At 39.9% G+C, this 20,800-nt stretch overlaps 1 protein-coding gene across 7 annotated transcripts in view; it reads right to left on the minus strand.

Moving 5' to 3' along the window:
* The window catches only part of FOCAD (focadhesin), a 303,113-nt gene that overhangs the window by 79,174 nt on the left and 203,139 nt on the right, over positions 1-20,800 (minus strand). For all 7 annotated transcript variants that reach the window (XM_032392329.1, XM_032392330.1, XM_032392331.1 and 4 more), the window contains 2 exons: positions 20,339-20,460; positions 6,053-6,145 (listed from right to left, as the gene is read on the minus strand). In XM_032392329.1, the coding sequence (XP_032248220.1) occupies positions 6,053-6,145; positions 20,339-20,460 (215 nt within the window). The remainder of the gene's footprint in view (positions 1-6,052; positions 6,146-20,338; positions 20,461-20,800) is intronic.

Below are 20,800 nucleotides of genomic sequence, written 5' to 3' on the forward strand. Positions count from 1 at the left end.
GAGGAGAGGAGAGGAGAGGAGAGGAGAGGAGAGGAGAGGAGAGGAGAGGAGAGGAGAGGAGAGGAGAGGGGAGAGGAAAGGAAAAGAGAAAAGACTGGTTTATTGATGAGCCCTAAACTGGACGAGAACTTACTGTGTATTGTGTTACTGAGTGATACCACACCATTTTCAGAAGTAGTTGTGCAGCTTATGTTCTCACTAGCGGTGAAAATAAAAGTTCTAGCTACTCCACACTCTCATCAACATTTGGAGTTGTCAGGCTATGAATTTCTACTATTCTGGCAAATGCGAAAAAGTGTTTATTATGGCTTTAATATTCATTTCACTGTTTATCAGTGAGATTGAAAATATTTTCAAATGTTTATTGACTTAGATTTCCTACTGCGTCCATTTTTCTTTTTTTTTTCTTTTTAAATATTTATTTATTTGAGAGAGAGAGAACCGGGAGGAGCAGCAGAGGGAGAGGGAGAAAGAAATTCAGACTCTGTGCTGAGCACACAGCCTGACACGAGGCTCCATCCCATGACCCTGGGATCAAGACCTGAGCTGAAACCAAGAATCCAACACTCAATCCACTATGCCACCCAGCTGCCCCCATGTGTCCATGTTTCTACTGGTTGTCTTTTCCTTACTGATTGTAGAGTTCTAAGGTATGGGGGCGCCTGGCTGGCTCAGTCAGTAGAGCATATGCTCTCTATCTCAGGGTTGTGAGTTCAAGCCCCATTCTGGGTGTAGAACTTACTTAAAAAATAATAATAAAACAAAATGAAAAGTAGAGTCCCAAGGTATGTTCCACAGTAGAAAATTATATCTCCATATAAACTGTAGAGAGGGAAGCAATACAGTTTGCCGGGTTAAGGATGTGGGCTCTGGAATCAGAATGCATTGATCTAAGGCCATTTCCATTGACTTGCCGTGTAAATTCGGACAAGTTACATCATCTCTCTATACTTCAATTTCCTCATTTGTAAAATGCAGCTAACAACTATCTCATGGCATTAGAGCTCCATGCTAAATCATGTGGAGAAGTGTCTATTTAGTATGGTGGCTGATAACAAATAGCTACCATACCAGGTTTATTGTTAATAACAACAACAACAAAAATCCCACCTCACTTTATTATCTTCTTATGAAATGATCTCTCATGAATATCTATAAACCCTCAGTTACCACCAGCCTGCGAGCCCACTGAAGGCAAAGACAGTCCATCAGTCTAAGGGGTCCTTGTACTTAGTGCAACTTCCAGCCCACAGTGCCCTGGGGCTGACCAGCTCAGGCATTCTGAGATTTGATGGGCATCCTTCAGAATTTCCATTTACTTCACTCATATCCATCCCCATCTCCGTGTTTTCAAAGATAGAATCCTGGGGCGCTTGGGTGGCTCAGTCGTTAAGCGTCTGCCTTCAGCTCAGGTCATGATCCCAGGGTCCTGGGATTGAGCCCCGCATCGGGCTCCCTGCTCTGCGGGAAGCCTGCTTCTCCCTCTCTCTCTCCCCCTGCTTGTGTTCCCTCTCTCACTGTGTCTCTCTCTGTCAAATAAATCAATAAAATCTTTGAAAAAAAAAAAAAGGGAAGGAAAAAAAAAAAGAATCCTACCCTTTCATTCTCCCCTCTGTCTCCTGGAGCAAGGTATCAGAGGTGAACAAACTGGCAAGACATTAATATTAATACTTATTACTACCGATATTGACCTCCCAGGGGGACAGGCAAACTAGAAAATAATATTTCTTGCCTATCCCTGTTAGTTATGCTTCTTAAAGTAGGCCTCTTTACTCCTAGGAACATTTACTTGCCATAATGGTTTTTCCAAAAAGGATAAGCAGGAGGAAATGAAAAGGTTCAAAATCTGCTTAGAAATAAACCAAAAAACAAACGAGCTCAGTATACGTGCAGCCTATTGAGAAGGCCTACGTTCCTAATCTCTCCTATAGCCATAACCCACTACAACCATCGACATAACTAAGTAAATTTCTTATTTCTTCTTCCAAAATCTCTTGCTCCTCTCAATCCTCTCTTCTGGAATGTCTCCCTCCCCCTTTCTACCCAGTCCGTGTGAGGCTATTTATTCAGACCCACTGTGCCCCCAGAGTCTCTGTGTGTTGGTCATGGTGGCACCCATCTCTGTCACCTTGGCTTCTGTGATTAAGGGGGGGACAGCACTCACCAGGAGGAAAAAGGCTGAAATGATCACCTGAATTGAGATTTTTGGATTGCCCGTAGATTCCAATTATTTATTGGACTAATATTCCAATAATTCCAATAATTCATATTTCCAATTATTCCTATCCTCCTTACCTTTTTTTTTTTTTTTAATCTCCAGTCTATATAGCCAAGAGCTTGCTGATTATAGTGAGCAATTTCACCTAGCTCCAAAGGTGTAGACGTTAAGAGCAAACTACTCCTACAAACGATCAGAGAGAAATCTACTGGGGTTGCAATTCCTGCCCCTGGTTTTGATTTCAGATTATTTTACAGCCAGCTGACCCAATCAGGAAGCAAATGTCTGCAGTCAACCTGCTTTCTAAATCCTCTCTCCAGGTTGAGGTCATATTCACAAGAGCGCTTTCCACAAAGTCTGGAGGCCTTAACCAACTCGGCATCCCACACAGGCACTGAAGCAAAGATGACTGGAGAGGACTCCTTATCAAAATAAGACTCTGAACTGTCAATCAACTGGTATCTATCTGCGTTTTTCCATCTTAACGGGAAGAAAGCCAAATACCTCCCCATGTCAAGCACATTGATACGCCTAAAATCCAAATTCTGACATTCTTGTGGAAAAATTAGATAAGGCTGGAAGCAGATGCCCAAGCTAAAGCCACTGGTCCTGGTCAGATCTCAAACTTATTCACATCATAATCAACCTCCAGGAAATAATGCAGCATGTATCTTTCCACATGTCTCCTAGGCTTAACTGAATAAAACATGCCTCCTCTAAATGATCCTCTGGTTTAATGCTACAAAATATGTCTAGCACCAGATGGAAGTAACTGTAACTCTTGTATAGACGAAGGATCCTCCAGGACAGAAAGTCTTGATATAGACAAGGAGTCTGGCAGTTGCTCTAATTCTTCTAAGATACCATAAATTCGGTTAAGTGTGTGGGCTCATTTTAAAAAACTCAATTAAAATGCATCAGTGTGCTTTCAAATAGTGATTCCCTAAAAAGCTTTCCTGTACTTTTAAATGATACCGAAAATCTTCTTAGAGTCTATACTTTGAGTTTCCTTTCTACTGTCACCAATTCTCAGCGGAATGGAGAAATCCAAAGTAAAAAGGGTTTTAAATGATAAATAAGCAAAGAGGCACACTAGCATCTACAACAGTAGAAAGGCAGAGTAACTGACCTACATTAGTCAAAATACTCAGCTGGCTTTTCGTAAATAGATCTAGCCTTTAAAAAAGTAAACCAATTTGCATTATTTGTTTTTATGACTAATGATAGTGCCAGGGAAAGTGTGTGCCGCATTGGAAAAGGCTGAGGCTCTGCGGACAGACAAAGCAGAGGAAGTCCCCGTTCCTTCCCAGGAGCCCGACAATTGTGACTGTTGGGTTTTGCACTGTTGCTTTGCTTTCCTAGCTAACCCTGCTTTTGCATCTGGAATCCCATCATACGTTGCGGTTAACAACACTCACTTCAAAGGGTTTCCGTAAAGATTCATTGAAATAATACATGCTAAGTGTTGGACACACACTAGTTGTTCAATAATGGTAGCTCTTATTATAAAAAAATAACTGTGGAGGTTTTTTTTTTTTTTTAACCGATTGCAAGTCACCTGCATGAGTTATACCATCATCCTGTTCGATTTAGCCTCCTTATGCTAAGAGCTAAATAAAATTCTCAGTTCATGCTGCAGGAGGAGGAGTTATTCTTGCCTTCTTTCTCCAGGCACCCAAAGTACTTTGTACATCCTCTATTAAAGCCCGAAAGAGGTTGTTTTAAAATTGCTGGTGGACATGTCAGTCTCCCGCACTGGACCGGGAGCTCACAGAGAGGAAGGAGTGCTTTATTCTCCTTCCGCATCCCACACACCTGGCACAGGGCCTGGCCAGTGAAAGGTGGTCCATAAATATTTGCTGAAGGAAAGGACTGCAAAATCACATCCAGTCAAACAGATGTGAGAAAAAGTGCATACTCTGACTTGCAATCTCGCTCTTCTTGACTAAAAACTGTAATTGGTTAAGGGTGTGTATGAGTAATACACATTCCTTCACTCACGCACCTGTTCAAAACCGAGTGCCCAGATGCCACCTAGAACAAAACGCATAAAGGTGAGCCAAAGGGAACAAAGGTTCTAGAAGGACATCTTTAAGATGTGAATTCCGGTGTAGTTTGGGGAGCCATCTAAAATGTGGTGGTTTAGTTGACAGACTATGTTAAAATGACCTCACAGCTTGGTAAACATGGAAGTTCCTGGTCCCCTACTCAGTTCCAATGAGTCAGAACCTCCGAAGATGCATCACTGCTTTATAAATCCCAGACTCAATAAAACATGCTGCAACAAAGTTTTAATTTAAGATGAGAACACCAATGCTAAGACGCTTAGTCATTCCTTCCCGAACCCCCAGCTCACCCCCCACCCACTCCTCCTTCCCGTTCCGTCTTTTAGGACAGCTGTTACCTTTAACCGTAACACCACACTTCCTGAGACTCCATGAAAATCCTATTCTGGGCCATAAATTACTTAAGTACCATCAGATTTTTTTTTATCATCCTTAAAAATGAATTTTAAGCTTGGAACAAAGGTTGGTTAGTCATTTCCTTATATTGTTAACTGTTTGTATATTCCCACACTGACCCCAAATTTTCTAATTTCAAAATCCACCAACTACGACTTTTAGTATTACTGGATTAAATGAAGTCAAATTGAGTATAATTCATTTATTTACAGAGCACCTACTATGTTTTAGACACTATGCCACGTTCTAGAGTGACAGCAGAGAAGAAAACACAGCTCTTAGCTTTAAGGAGCAGAGACAACCAAAGGGCCCCAGACAAATATCTAAGGTGATAAGGGCTTCAAAACGGGAAGCATGGGGAATGCTTGACCGGCTCAGTCAGCAGAGGGCATGACTCTTGATCTTGGGGTTGTGAGTTCCAGCCCCACGTTGGGTGTAGAGATTACTAAAAAAAATGTAAAAATAAAATAAAATCTTAAAAAAAGCCGGGGGGGTGGGGGTGGTAGGGAAGCAGGGATTCTAAGAAAGCACAAAAGAGAGGCATATAATTCAGTTTTGGGGGGTGGGCCCCACAGGTAGGTGCCTTCCCAGATAAAACACTCTAAAAAAACCGGCAGAAATTAGGTGGGCAAAGACGGAATGGCAGTGCCTACAGCAGAAGGAACGGTGTGTAAAAAGTCGAGAGGTTAGGGAAGATGTGCTGAGTTTGACAACAGAGAGATTTAGCAAGACTGAAACGTACAATTCTGGAGAAGGATTAAGAGATAATAAGGCTGAAGCTGTAAACAGGTGCAGCCTGAGGAGGCGCAGGTGTGGGGGCAGACGGTGAGCTTGGTCTGGGACGTGCGTACGTCAAGGCGCTGTGGGACAGCCACAAGACACCTGGGACATCTAGGAGGTCTCAGAAAGCAGCGGGGTGTAGCACAGCACCCAAGAGGGGGCTCTGGACTGGCCACAGATGGAGGACATCAAGATTGAAAATGTAAGCGCAGTTATGTGCGCAACTCACAGTCTTTTATGAGCAAAAATAAGCACTGCATTTTTTTAAAAAGATTTTACTTATTTATTTATTTGTCAGAGAGAGAGGGGAGAGAGAGAGACAGAGCAAAAGCAGGGGGAGTGGCAGGCAGAGGGAGAAGCAGACTCCCCGCTGAGCAGGGAGCCCGATGCGGGACTCGATCCCAGGACACTGGGATCGTGACCTGAGCTGAAGGCAGACGCTTAACTGACTAAGCCACCCAGGCGCCCCAAGCACTGCATTTTTGATAGTGCTATTTTCCTAAGGACTTTTATATTAAATCCATATGTGCGGTAAAATTTGAGATCCGAAGGAGACACTCCCCTACAGCACCCGATCCTATGGTTTCGTTACCTGTAAAATGGCATGATAAGCTCGACTCATATATGCAAGCCAGGCCTGTGGCAGAAAGATTGCCCGGTGCCACTCAGAAAGCTGGATGTGAACCTGTGGGGAAAACGGACCACAACGTAAGTTAGACTCTGTGGTATTAAAACAGAATAGAATTCCTTCCCCCCTTCCCTTCATTTAAATGATTTAGATTCTAAAACAAACCAAATCAGTCTAGGATCGGAACCACAAATAAGATCTTTCGGCTATTTTCAAAGGAGAAGAGTTTAGAGTCGCGTCAAGACCAAATAAAATAAGCCTGGAATTTTCTAAATTAAAGCAAATAGAATTCAACAGTAATCACAAGTTAAGATGTATGTGTAATACAAATGTGTCTCTGAAAATGAGGGGCCAACTCTGTGAAGCCTCTTGCCAATGTCAGGAAACTAGGTATTGTCTAGCAAATGCCCCTAGTCATTTTAAATAAAAATAAATACTGCTCACATCCTGGATTTCCACGATGACAATTTCTGAAGTAATAAACTTCAATTGCCAACAGAAATATCACATTGTGTAGAAACCATGAGGGCCAGAGATGCAAATGAGTGCACACCACTAGATAAATGCCCTTTAATCAGTGTGGGTAAACAAGAGAAAAATGATCTATGCCGACGCTGAAGCCCTGTTTCTGAAGAGAGGCCCAGACAAAACATCTGGTTTTCATAGTCATTTCTGTTTCTACCTATTAGTATGAGGCTATCTTGCAACAAATCTTCCCAAGGTCTGCTTCTGTTAAAGAAAGATCGTTCACGAAAAACAGTCATAGTGCATCACATTTCACATTTCCTGTAACTCATCTCATCTAAACCCAAACAACTAAAACTGTAGTCGGGGTCCTACGCACACAAAAACAAAAAACAAACAGCCAAAAAGACAAATTTCTATATAATGACCCCAGAATCATGATAACTAGGGTGTGTAAGGAGATCTTACTGTATTGTGGGAATTAATTTTCTCAAGGGCTGGTGAGAGGGAAGAGAACAGCCACTCTGAATACAGCTGCTTCCCAGGGCCTCTGGAATTTTCTGTAATCCTAGTCCTCGTGCGGGTCTACCACACATAAGGTACTATGAAAGGTTATGAGGATTATCAATCAGTGTGTGTCTGCAAAGAGCTTTCCAGTGGGAGAGTCAGAAAGGAGCACAAATAGATTATCAGGCGAAATTAGGAGGAACCTATGGGAATAAAAAGAACGAAGAAAGTTAATTCTGTCTGCTATCTATCACTTCTCATCCTAGCACTGCTTTTCTCAAAAAAAAAAAAAAAAAAAAACACCTCGATATTCGGAGAGTCTGAAAAAGATACTCGTACCACGAAATGAACTTTAAAAAAATCGTTAAGGACAGGTTTCTTCTTTTTCTGATTAAGTACTCACTGTATCGAGTAGGGTAAGGAGAGCCTTGTCAATAGGTCAACAAAAATCCTTGAAGGAACAGGCCCACCAGTTCCTGTTTCCTCTCTCATTATCTGGGAAGCACACTACAACCGAGGCCACATTTCCAGCTGGAGAGGCATTAATCGGCCTTCGGCCCTGCTCTCTGTTTCCAAAATGTGGGGCAGTTTCCTATCAATTCTATTTCTGTTTCATAAAATACATTAACTCTCAAGTCCAATTTGGGGCTCCTGGGTGACTCAGTCAGTTGAGCATCTGACTCTTGACTTTGGCTCCAGTCATGATCTCAGGGTCCTGAGATGGAGCCCCGCGTCAGGCTCCGCACTGGGTGTGGAGCCTGCTTATGATTCTCTCGGTCCCCCTCCCTCTGCCCTTCCCCTCTTAAAAAAAATCCTATTTTGAGACCTGGATTTAACAGAAAGAACACTCAAACACCACAACCAACTTTCCTCTCTTACTTCACACCCTCAAAATACTTCAATATTTTCCTGACAAATAATCCATGGATATCACTGCACTACTGAGAATATCCACAGTCTCAGTCTATGGGTAAAAAGAGCACTGAATGTTTTTGGAAGGACAACAGTGGCAATTACCACTTCAACCTGAGTTAAAAAAAAAAAAAGAAAGTATTATGGAAAAAAATGTAAAGGAAAATGAGCAAATCAAACGTTGAGCTTCTAAGAACAAAAGCATTTATGCCCGGAAACCTATTTGAAAGGAGGTTATAAACTGAAGGTTAAAGCTAATCCTCCCGCTGCCGCTCCAACCACATCTGAAGGTGGGAGCGGGGACCCAGCCCAACTCTTGAGCCTACACACCAGCCTGAACTCCTCATGGTTTATGAGATTATACCTAGTCTCAGTGTTCTATGGAGTTAGCTGTGAATAAATCTCCTTATAAGTGCACTCTCTTGCTTTTTCCTTTACTGAAGAGAAACTTAGGGAAACAGCTTGAAATCAGTCATGCCCTTACACTCCAGTTGTGTTACATAGCAAAAGAGACATCCTTGACCATTTTTAACAAAAACACATTTTAGGACGCTATTCTAATTCAATATACAGCCACCCATACAGGTTAATGTTGCTAGGCTGAAAAATACAGTAAGCATTTTTAAGGCATGAAAATTATGTATAATTTGCCATACTCTGAGAAGTCTTTGAAGGAAATCCAATCAACAAAATAACTGCTAATCATGAACTTGTAACCCTGTTACTCAGCGGATGAGGGTTCTCAACTACTGTGCAGCAAGTTTTCATGGATGTGGAATGTAGTTTTGCTTCATCTACACATACCCTTGCAATGACGGGTGTCTGAGGGACTGTTGGCATGAGCAGGTTCTATGATCTGGAGAAGAGTAAACGTTTCTAGGTATAAGAGGGAGTAAGTATCATGAAACATTACACATGGGCGTAAAAAAGAGACCATTTTAGAGAAATATACACGAGTAGGGAATCAGGGGGAGGACAATGAAGGGAGGATAGGGACAGGAACACTTTACAGGACTCAATAGGGCAGTCAGGGTAGACCTCATTGAGAAGGTGAAGCCTGAATAAAGACTGGAATGCGATGAAGATATAACAACCCAGATAAGTGCTGGTGGAAATGGAAAACAGGTCAGCTACTATGGAATATGCTTTGGTCATTCCTCAAAAAGCCAAACACAGAATTAGCCTATGACCCAGCAATTCCAATTCTACATACATACCCAAAAGAATCAAAACCATATACACCAACACTGTAGACGAATGCTCAAAGCAGCATTTTCACAATAGCCAAAAGATGGAAATAACCCACGTGAGCAATGAATGAATGAACAAAATATATCTACAATGGAATATTATTCAACCATAAAAAGGAATGGCGTACAGATGCACACTAGATGTAGATGAACTGTGAAAACATTTATGTGAAAGAGAAAGAAGCCAGACAGAAAGGTACCTATTAGATGATTCTATTTATCTGAAATTTCCAGAATAGGTAAATCCATAGATGTGATTGTCGGGGGCGGGGGGGGGGGGGGGGGGAGAGAGGGGAAGGGAAGAAGGGAGGGGGAAATGGCAAGTGATTGTTTAACATACACATGGTCTCACTGGAGGGTGATGAAAATGTTCTGGAACTAGATAAAGGTGACGGTTTGCACACTGTGAATACGCTAAATACCACTGAATTGTATGCTTTAAGCTTGAAAAGGGTTAATTTTATGTCATGCGAATTTTACCTCAGTTAAAAAACACACACAGACAAGGCGGAGGCACGGGTGGTTAACCTGTTTGAGGTAACCAACTAAAACCAATGAGCGTGGACAGAGTGAGCAAGAGAGAAGTGCGGCAAATTAACAGGGCAGTCAGAGAACGCAGGGAAGTGACTTCTAGGTCACTTTTCAGGACTTTTTTTTTTTTTTTTTGAGAGAGAGAGAGTACGCGCGGGTGCAGAGGGCAAGGGGCAGAAGTAAAAGGAGAGAATCTTAAGCAGGATCCATGCCCAGCACAAGGCCCAACATGGGGCTCAATCTCACAACCCTGAGATCATCACTGGAGCTGAAATCACGAGTCAGATGCTTAACTGACTGAGCCACCCAAGCACCCCTCAAGGACTTGTCTTTATTCTTAGTAAAGAGGGAGCCATTATAAGGTTTTGAGAAGAAAGACATAATCTAATCTATAGCATAAAAGGATCATGCTGACTGCTATGTTGAGAAGAGACTGTAGGGGGCAAAGGTCAGAGCAGGGACACCTACTCACAGGCTATGGCAATAATCGGGATAAGAGAGAACGGTGGCTCAGAGTGTGTCAGCAACACTGCAGAATACAGGTTTTGAATATTTAGCTATTTAATTTTTCCACCCACCCCAAATGTTAAGTGAAATGCCAATATATAAAACAGAAAACAGGCAAAACTTGTCTAGGTGAAGTGAGGACGAGGGCTGGGGGCTTGGTAGTCAGCCCGCTTGATCATCCGCCCCTATTTGTGGTGGTCCCCAGGACTCTTGAAAACATGATTTTAACTAGAAGGACATAAACTAGATCAGTGGTTTCAGAAGAAGGGGGAGAGGAAAGGGACTGACTACAAAGGAGCATGGGGGAATTTTTAGGGCAACAGAACTGTTCTTATCTTGACTGGGGTACGGGTTACATGAATGTGCGCACATATAAAAATTCATAGAACTAAGTACTTAGAGGAGAAATCAACTGCATGTATATTATACCCTGATACATATAAAATTAAAAATACAGAGTTTGAAAGTCACTACTTTCAGATTGTAATGCTCCTCAAACCCTCACTTCCTACCATCTATTACACTCTATACACTTGTCATCAGCATTGAAAATCCACCCTTCCTCTTATCCTTTGTGTTTCTATCAATATCACACATCGATATCCCAGTCACCCAGGTGCGAAACTTCTGATTTATCCTGGACTTCTTTCTTGCCCCCCAACTCAACAGCCAACTCCACTTCTGAAATGTTTCTTCTATTTTTCCATACTTTCTTCCTCACTGGCTTAGTCCTAATTCCTGCCTAGAGTACTGAGGCCCCTAACTGATCTCCTAACAGCCTAAAATCTTTCCTCCTCCTAATACATCCTAAATGGTGCTGCTACTCTTCCATTAACTCAGAACTTCTTTTCAAAAACCTATGATAGTTCATTAAAGAATAAAGTCCAAACTCTTTTGTACTATGTTCAAAGCCTTCTAGAATCAAAAGCACACCATTTACTTTAAGAAATAATTTGTTCTCATGTAAGAACTCTGCTGGCCAAGATCCCCAACCAATTTCCCCAGATGATTTCCTGCTCCTCTCTTTCATTTAACCTGCATTCTGGCTGCATTGGGTTAGAAACCAATTCCCAAGTCAGTCCTATACTCTACGGGACCTTTGCACGCACTACTTTCACTGCCTGGAATGCCCTGTCTTCCTCTCATCTCTACTTACTGAAATAATTTCTTCCATCTCTATACTTCCAGGACGCCACAGACCTCTCCTGTAACATTCAACCAATTCCATCTGTGACTATTTGTGTATGTGCCCTAATCTCATACAATCCTAAAGGTAGAGGTCCTGTCCTACTCATCTCAGAATCCCTCCCATGGACCCATAATTGGTTCTGCACATAAGCGTTCAATTAAGTACCTGCTGAGTTTAATCAAATTAAAGGTACAGTACTTGCTTTAACACAAAATTTTGTCATGGGAAAACTACGTGATCATAAACAAGCAATCACAGAAAATTGCAATGTTCAACGTTCAATCACGCCGGAAACAGTGTTAGAAAACTTTTTTAAGTAGATGCAGCTAAACTCAAACACAAGTTGTTGAGGACACAGTTATTTGAAATTTGATAAAAGCATGTCCAGAATGTTCTGGCCAGGAAATGTTTAATTCCAGCTAAAACCACAGTGAGTGACAAAGCAGTATTTTCAAGTGGGTGTTATATGTTTTATATTTTGAAGTTTCCTCACTACACTTTATTTGTATTCTATAGGATCTAATCAAGTATACCTGAAATAGTAGCTCAAAAGAAAGTATCTCGCTTAGAAACACAATTCACAAATGTAGGGAAATGCTGAAAGAAAAAATAAAAAAGTAGATTTTGTTTCCTCTGATATGCGTTTTACTTGAAGGAACTACCTGGCCACCTATGAACTTCTGTTCAGAATATACTGACCAGAAATTTGGTAGTGTCTTCTGTCTCTTACACGATCGTAACAAATATGATTACTCGTTTATAAGAAAACATCCATTTTAACAGACTTTCATTAAATACTACGCATTGAGTAAAATAACCTTTGGTGAGGTTGTTAGAAGGTCAAAGTAGAATGAAACAAGGTAGGGTAGCATGTACAAATTTATAGGTAAACTAAGAGCTTGCTATTGACTTTAAAACCCCAATTTCACAAAGGAAGACATTTCTGTGCTCCCCAGATGTATTTATTATCAAAAGAATAAAAGTATTTAATGTCAGTTGATACACAGACCCACAAACACTGAGCTACTACATTCAGTCTGTGACATACACACACTCCTCCCACATTCCCAGAAGAAAAACCATTTGTACTGAGTGTTAGAGACCCAGAGCTACTCAGTGTCCCATTGTTTATATGTGAGATATAATAGCCTTCAATTTTCTGTCAATAGTAATCTTAGTGGCACAAAAATAATTTTGTTATTCCTGTCTCCTGACTAATAGTGACTGAAGGACAAGAGGGCGGGCTTGGAGAGGACAAATTTTCAAAGTAAAATGACATTCATCTCTTTGTGGGTGCTTTCTGGACATTTAAAAATTTCTCTCCCTCATCCTCTCGCTCTCAGTCCATCTCTCCTCCCCTCCCCCATCAGGATAACATTAGCTTGAAAGCTGACAATTCAATCACATCTCAAGCAACCATTTACTTACTCTGTTATTTAATAGGAGGGGGGAAAACCCAGTTACCATAACAACTCACATCACATGGTAATTATGGAGTCTCTAAAATTCAGCAAACCATACTTTTCACAGTATTTTCTAAGGGGAATGTGTAATAAGCACAGATACTACTTCTCCCAATTACTATTCAGAATTTCCATCTAATTGTTTCATATTGCATGAATGCTAATGCTACTCCACGGTCTTCCTAAGAAATATGTTTTTAAATAAAGAAGGAACTGAAAGAAAACGGCAAATATATTCCTTGTATTTCAAATGATGGGTTGCTTATATCCCACCTATTTCTGGGCATCTAGGGAAAAAATCCACAGAAGGCAGAAGAAATACAAAATTAATTTATAGGGCAAAAAGAATCAAATGATGATCAATACAAAAGGAAGGAAGGAAGGAAGGAAGGAAAAGATAGATTTCATTCAGAATAGTGCTGCCAATAAGTCCAGATACGGTTTTGCTGAAATAAACATGAAAAAAGAGCTCATTACCTAATGCAGAGGCAGAAATCTGGTTGGGTGGCAGCAGCAGGATCAGGAAAATTTGCATGTACCCAAAGATGGAGGAAATAATGAAGCAAGACCGCCATTCTGATCCAGGGACAAATCACTATCATCCCATTTAGGTGAGAGTGTCACGTCAGAGTTAGAAATGCCAAAGGATGACAAGACAGGCAGCAAGTTTCAGGGAAGGAAACTTGTCATTCACCTTCAGCTTCCTTATCAAGAGGAATCAAGGTAGTCTCAGGATGAGAAAGTATAGTTTTACATCAGAGCAGAAGAGGACCATCACTTGAGGCTGGAGAAGCCCTGGTAGGTCTGAAATGAACCCTGCTTGTCCCCGGTTCAAAGGAGCAGAGAAGGGGGGGGGCACTTCAGGTTTAGAAAAATCTAAACAGGGCAATGATTATACAGAACTTCTGGTATGTCAGGTCAAAGTCAAAGCAGACTTAGATTTGCGAGTCTTCTAAAAGTCCCATGGGAGAGTTTCACTTTAAGAAAAGCCAATAAAAAAAAAAATTAAAAAAAGAAAAAGTTTTCAAAAAGAAGGGAATAGAATAATCTCCAAAAGAATTCATCACAGGTTAAATATCTAGTTCTCCATAATGAAAATTACTTGATTTAATGAACACAGTCCTTGAGAAATACTGACAATTACATAAAGCAAAATACGTCAGGATATGAAGAGCAGAGCCTTCAGGACATTCAAAACAAAGCTCTTTTCCCGATTCACACACTCACCCACCTATAGTTGTAGGCACTAGGAAGGCCATAGCGTATCCTATAAGGATATGTAATCTCTGGCAGGAAGGAAAGGCTACCTCTATGCATAGAAATGAGTAATGACATAAAACAACACATAAAAGCCATTCAAATTATAATAATGTCACTTCTTAGTAAGACCTCAATGATTATTAGATTCACCATCAACTTCATAACAACATTTCTGGAAAAAGGAAACCACCACACTAAATGCAAAGACAAACTCTAAGGCACACCCACGTTTCAAAGGGATTCAAATCACTAACTCGACAAAGGTCTATGAAGTATCTGCTAATGAGCCAGGAATGCCAGGCATTGCAGCTACGAAACAAGCTCCATGATTTTATAAACTTTACACTTTACAGAAGAAGACAGACACTAACTGTCATGTCGGCTGCCACCCACACACCCCCCGTCAGGATTAGTGGGAAGATGGATAGATTGGAGTGAACAGACTCATATATTAAATAAATTGAATTCATAGTTATAAACATTCCTGAAGAAAACGCCAAGCCCAGATGGTTTCACTGGAAAATTCCACCAAACATTTAAGGAAAAATTATTTATTAGGATAGCATTCCACAAACATATCAGGCAAAGACAATAAAAGGAAACTATAGAACAATATCCCTCATGAACACGGATGCAAAACTCCTTAACAAAATATTACTAGCAAAGCAAATTCAGCAATATATAAATAGGATAATACATTACGATTACATGGAGTTTTTCCTAGGAATGAAGACTGGGTTCACTTAGACAAATCAAAATAATTCATCATATCAACAAGTCTGAAAAGTATACAATCTTCTGAACAGACATAGAACAAAACATTTGACAAAATTCAACATCCGTTTGTGATAAAAACTCTCAGCAATTTAGGAATAAGAGGAAACTTTGCGAACCCGATAAAGGATATCTACAAAATCTTTATACTAAAATAAGCTAAAATAACATCATATTTAATGTTAAGACACTGAATGTTTTCCTGCAAGACTGTGTATAAGATAAGAAATGTCTGCTCTTCCATCAAAAGGAATGAGATCTTGCCATTTGCAACGACGTGGATGGAACTGGAGGGTATTATGCTGAGCGAAATAAGTCAAACAGAGAAAGACATGTATCATATGATCTCACTGATATGAGGAATTCTTAATCTCAGGAAATAAACTGAGGGTTGCTGGAGTGGGGGGTGGGGTGGGAGGGATGGGGTGACTGGGTGATGGACACTGGGGAGGGTATGTGCTCTGGTAAGCGCTGTGAATTGTGCAAGACTGTTGAATCTCAGATCTGTACCTCTGAAACAAATAATGAAATATATGTTATGGAAAAAAAAAAAAGAAGATAGCAGGAGGGGAAGAATGAAGGGGGGGAAATCGGAGGGGGAGAAGAACCATGAGAGACGATGGACTCTGAAAAACAAACTGAGGGTTCTAGAGGGGAGGGGGGTGGGAGGATGGGTTAGCCTGGTGATGGGTATTAAAGAGGGCACGTTCTGCATGGAGCACTGGGTGTTATGCACAAACAATGAATCATGGAACACTACATCTAAAACTCATGATGTAATGTATGGTGATTAACATAACAAAAAAATTAAAACAAAAACAAAAAAAAAGAAATGTCTGCTCTTACCACTCCAATTCAACACTATCCTGGAGGGCCCTATACAGTGTAATCAGGCAAGAAAAAAAAAAAAAGCTACAAAAAAGCAACAAGAATATGTAAGTGGGTTTAGTAAAGTCATATAAAAGTATCCATTATGTTTATATACTAGCAATGAGCAGTTGCAAATTAAGACAAACGAAAAAACAATCTGATGCAGTAGCATCAAAATACTTAGGGACACGCAAAACTCATTAAATCTAACAAAATATGCGTAGGATTTGTAATAAAACAAAACACTGACCTAAATTAATGGAAAGATATATATAAATGAGTTGAAAGGCTCAATATTAGTGAGATGCCAATTCTCTCCCAGATTGATCTACAGATTCAATATATTTCTAACCAAAATTACAGCAGGCTTTTTTGTGGTTTCTCAAAGCTGATTTAAAATTTACGTGGAAAAGCCAAAGGCCCGAGACAGCCAAATTTTAAAACAACAAAATTGGAGGACTCGTATTACTTAATTTCAAGACTTTTTATAAAGCAACAGTAATTAAGCTATGTGGTTTTGGTTAAAGTATACACACATAGATCAAGAGAATACAACTGAGTGCAGAAGTAGACCCATGCAGGGGCGCCTAGGTGACTCAGTTGTTAAGCGTCTGCCTTCGGCTCAGGTCATGATCCTGGGGTCCTGGGATCGAGCCCCGCCTCGGGCTCTCTGCTCAGTGGGGAGTCTGCTTCACCCTCTGCCTCCCCTGTGTGAGTGCTCACGCTCTCTCACTCTCTCTAGCTCTCACTCTCTCAAATAAATAAATAAAATCTTAAAAAAAAAAAAAGAAGAAGAAGTAGACTCATACATATGGACAAATGACTTTCTACAGAGATGCCTCGGGAAAGAAACGGTAGTATATTCAATAAATATAACTCCTATCACATGAAAAGTTAACTCACATAGATCCTAGGCTAGAATGTAAACTGTGAACTATAAAACTTCTATATTTAAACACAGGAGATCATCAAGGAACTAAAGGATAACCTATATATGGTAGATTCACATAATGGAATATTATTCGGCCATAAAAAAGAATGAAGTCCTGACACATGCTACAGCATACATAAACTCTGAAAATATTATATACTAAGTGAAAAAGTCAGACAAAAAGACCACATATTGTACGATTCCATTTACATGATATGTCCAAAATACAGGAACTGTAGAGACAGAAAGTGGATTAGTGGTTCCTGGAGGCTAGGGAAAGAGGGAAATGGGAGTCTTCTGCTAATAGGTACAGAATTTCTTTTTGGTGGGATGAAAACATTCTAAAATGGATTGTGCTGATGGTTTCACAACTGTGAATAGCTAAAACCACTGAACTGCACACAGTAAATGAGTGGGTTTCATAGCACATTAATTATGCCTCGATTTTTTAAAAAAGAAAGAAAGAAGAAAATATAGGAGAAAAAAAAGAAAACAGAAGATCTTTGAGGCTTCGGGTTAGACAGAACGCAAGGACTATGAATAGAAAACTTTGGTAAACTGGAATTCTTTAAAGCTAACCATTTGCTCCTCAAAAGACACTGCCAAGGAAATAAAAAGACAAGTTACAGATCTGGTAAACAAACAAAAGCAATAAAACACCACATGTGCAAAACACATTTCTAATAAGGAATTTATACCAGAATATATAAAGATCTCTCATTCAAAAAGAAAAACCTGGTTAAAAAAAAAACAGGCAAAACAACAGAATACTTCATGGAAGAAAAGGTATGACTGGCAAAAAAAATATACATAAAAAGATGCTCAACATCAACAGCCATTAAGGAAACACAAAACCACAAAAGAGAAACCACTCTCCATGTACGAGAATGGCTAGCTTTTAAAAAACTGAGGAGTATGGGGCAAAGAGGCAGAGCAAAGGGAACTCCCTTACGTTGCTGGTGGGTACTCAAAATGGGACAGTCACTAGGAAAAGTTTGGTAGTTTGTTACATTCACTTATCACATGGCCTAGAAATCCCACTCCTACATCTTTATTTACTCAAAAGAAATGAAAACAGATGTCCACACATACACCTATATGAGAATTGCTTATAGTGGCTTGAGTCATAATTGCCAAAAACTGGAAACAACCCAAGGGTCCATCGATGGGTGAGTAAACCAAATGAAACTCTCATGACAGAAATTTTTAAAATAAAAAGACTCAGAAGCAATAATGAGAACCCAAATAAGTTTGAAGAAATGTCACCTGCAACAATACCAGAAAGATCCCAACAAAGTAAAGACCAGAAGCAAGGAGAAGAGTAAGGAAATACTAGAGTCATCTTGGGAAGATCCAAAGATACTTTTTAAATGCTCTCTGCTTAACCTGGGATGGTGTAGGGTAGTTCAAGGATCACCCTGAGTCTCACTGCCTGGTTCAGTTTCCAGGCTCCTGTTCTTATGAGCTCTGTGATCTCAAGCACATTAGCAGTACCAACCTCACAGTGTTACTGTAGAGATTAAATTTATATATATATATATATATATATAGCAATTTTTTTTAAAAGATTTTATTTATTTGTTTTGACAGAGAGAGACACAGTGAGAGAGGGAATACAAGCAGTTGGAGTGGGAGAGGGAGAAGCAGGCTTCCCGCCGAGCAGGGAGCCCAATGTAGGGCTTGATCCCAGGACCCCGGGATCATGACCTGAGCCAAAGGCAGACACTTAACGACTGAGCCACACAGGCGCCCCTATATATAGCAATTTTTAAGAAACCTGAGCTGGTTATCAGCTATTATCATTGCAATTATTCTGATTAACCAGATTTTAAAACTCGTATTATTTGTTGTCACCTAGTTTGAGAAATTGTATGACTCATTCTTTATCTCTGCCCTTTTTTTAAATGAATTACAAGATGAATCCAAACTAAAATCCTACCATAGATTCAACAAAATTCTATCCAATATATCTTCCAACTGACTCCTAAAATAATGATTTTCTCATCTCTTTGAAATTTTCTAGGCATTCTACAACACAAGCAACAAGTATTTTAACCCAAATACTTTGTTCATACCCAAGGCACACCTCATAAGTTTGGATGCCATTTGCTGAAACTTATTAGATTGCCTTCTGCTACTCCTCATATTAACACTTTTTCTTGTTTCTGTTCTGATGGTGACTTCTAAAATCAGCTTTCCACCAATACTTAACACTTTGGTTAAGTATCCTTCAATCTCCTAGGTACACAGCTTAAAAACACAAAAAGGCACCAAATCTCTCCCTTCTCCATAGCAAGTAAAAAGATGTTAAGGATAACAAATCTAGAAATCACCTATGTTCTCTCTTTCATAAAATTAGACCTCTTTTCCTCCCAGATCTTTAGTCCCTCCTTAGTTAAGCGAAGACACTGAATTAGACAAAAAAGGCTTTGAACCAAATATTTACATAACTGCAACTCTAATTAAATATATGAGAGAAGATGGGTGGCACAGGATAAAGACAGATCTCTAAAAACTGGATATGGTACTGGTGGCAACAGAGAGGATGCAGCATATAATCCAGCCAAATTAGTGATGCCGAGATTTATAAATTACGCACCAAAATGAGATTTAGTACAAATCTACTGTAGTAGCTCCAATTAAGTTTACATCAAACCATTAAATGTTTTACAATTCCTATCTTCATTTATAAGTGGTATATAACCTACCATGTCTAAATTATATAAAATAAACCTCTTTGCTATGATACTTTGTTATTCATTTATTTTAATTTATATACACCTGAATGAGTAATGGTAGTAAAATGTTTAATAAAAGATAACACCAAAGCACACATTTCCCACGTGCTCTCCAGATTCTCTCTTCCCTCTGGTGTTGCTATAATATGATATGATCAGACTTTATACAAATCATCTCATGGCACCACATAACTTTATTTTAAAAGGGTAGCCTAAAGGAAAAACAGAATAAACACTAAAACCAGAGGGTTTTTTTCCTTAAACACTTTTATTTACTGTTAATGCCCAACATTCACAAAATATATAAACACTGGTGCCCTACATAATTGTAAAGGATTCAAATCAAGAAATAGGCAAGATTATTTCTTTAAATAATAAGCTGGTATTTATTCTGAACAATACCAGTTAAACAATGATGAAATAAACCAAATTCCTACATACTACTCCCTAATAATAAGGCTGGGCAGTGGGAAAAGCATGCTACTTTCTTTCAGAAACACTTCCAAATATTTTAGTATTCAATCGGGTCAACTATTTTGGTTGCCTTTAAAAGCAACTGACGGGTGCATGGGTGGCTCAGTTAGTTAAGGGTCTGCCTTCAGCTCAGGTCATGATCCTGGGGTCCTGGGATCGAGCCCCACATCGGGCTCCCTGCTCAGTGAGGAACCTGCTTCTCCTTCCCCCGCCCCACCGCATGCTCTCTCTTGCTATCTCTCTTTCAAATAAATAATAAAATCCTTGAAAAAAATAAAATGAACACACACTAAATTTCATGATCATAAACTTAAGGGGGAAACCCCTAAACATATACAAAGACAGAGGAAACTGTTACACAGCATGGGGAGGCACCTACCTCATGCACTAGAGCGAGTGAGGTCTGCTTGAAACTTCGCCCTCTACTGGCCATCAGTCGATTCAATGGTTTGCCATCTTTACTCTGATAGGTTGAAACATCGTAACAAAATAACATACCACCTGAGGGGAAAAAACAATTTATAATAAAATTTCTTACGGAAAAATTTAATTAATTAGATTCCCATAGTCTCAGTAATCCATATTCAATCAATCTGGATAGAGAGATTTATTTATTTATTTTAAAAGATTTTATTTGTTTGAGGGAGAGAGGGAGAGAGAGCGTGCACACTGGAGAACAAGAGCAAGGGGAGGTGCACTGGGCTCCCTGCTCAGCAGGGATCCTGCTTCTCCGTCTCGCTCTGCCTCTCCCATACGCTTGTTCTCTCTCTCAATAAAATCTTTAAAAAAAAAAAAAAAGAGCAAGGGGAGGGGCAGAGGGGGAGAGAGGAAACAGACCCCC

The sequence above is a fragment of the Phoca vitulina genome, unplaced genomic scaffold (genome assembly GCF_004348235.1).
Source record: "Phoca vitulina isolate PV1807 unplaced genomic scaffold, GSC_HSeal_1.0 scaffold67, whole genome shotgun sequence".
Classification (NCBI taxonomy): domain Eukaryota; kingdom Metazoa; phylum Chordata; class Mammalia; order Carnivora; family Phocidae; genus Phoca; species Phoca vitulina.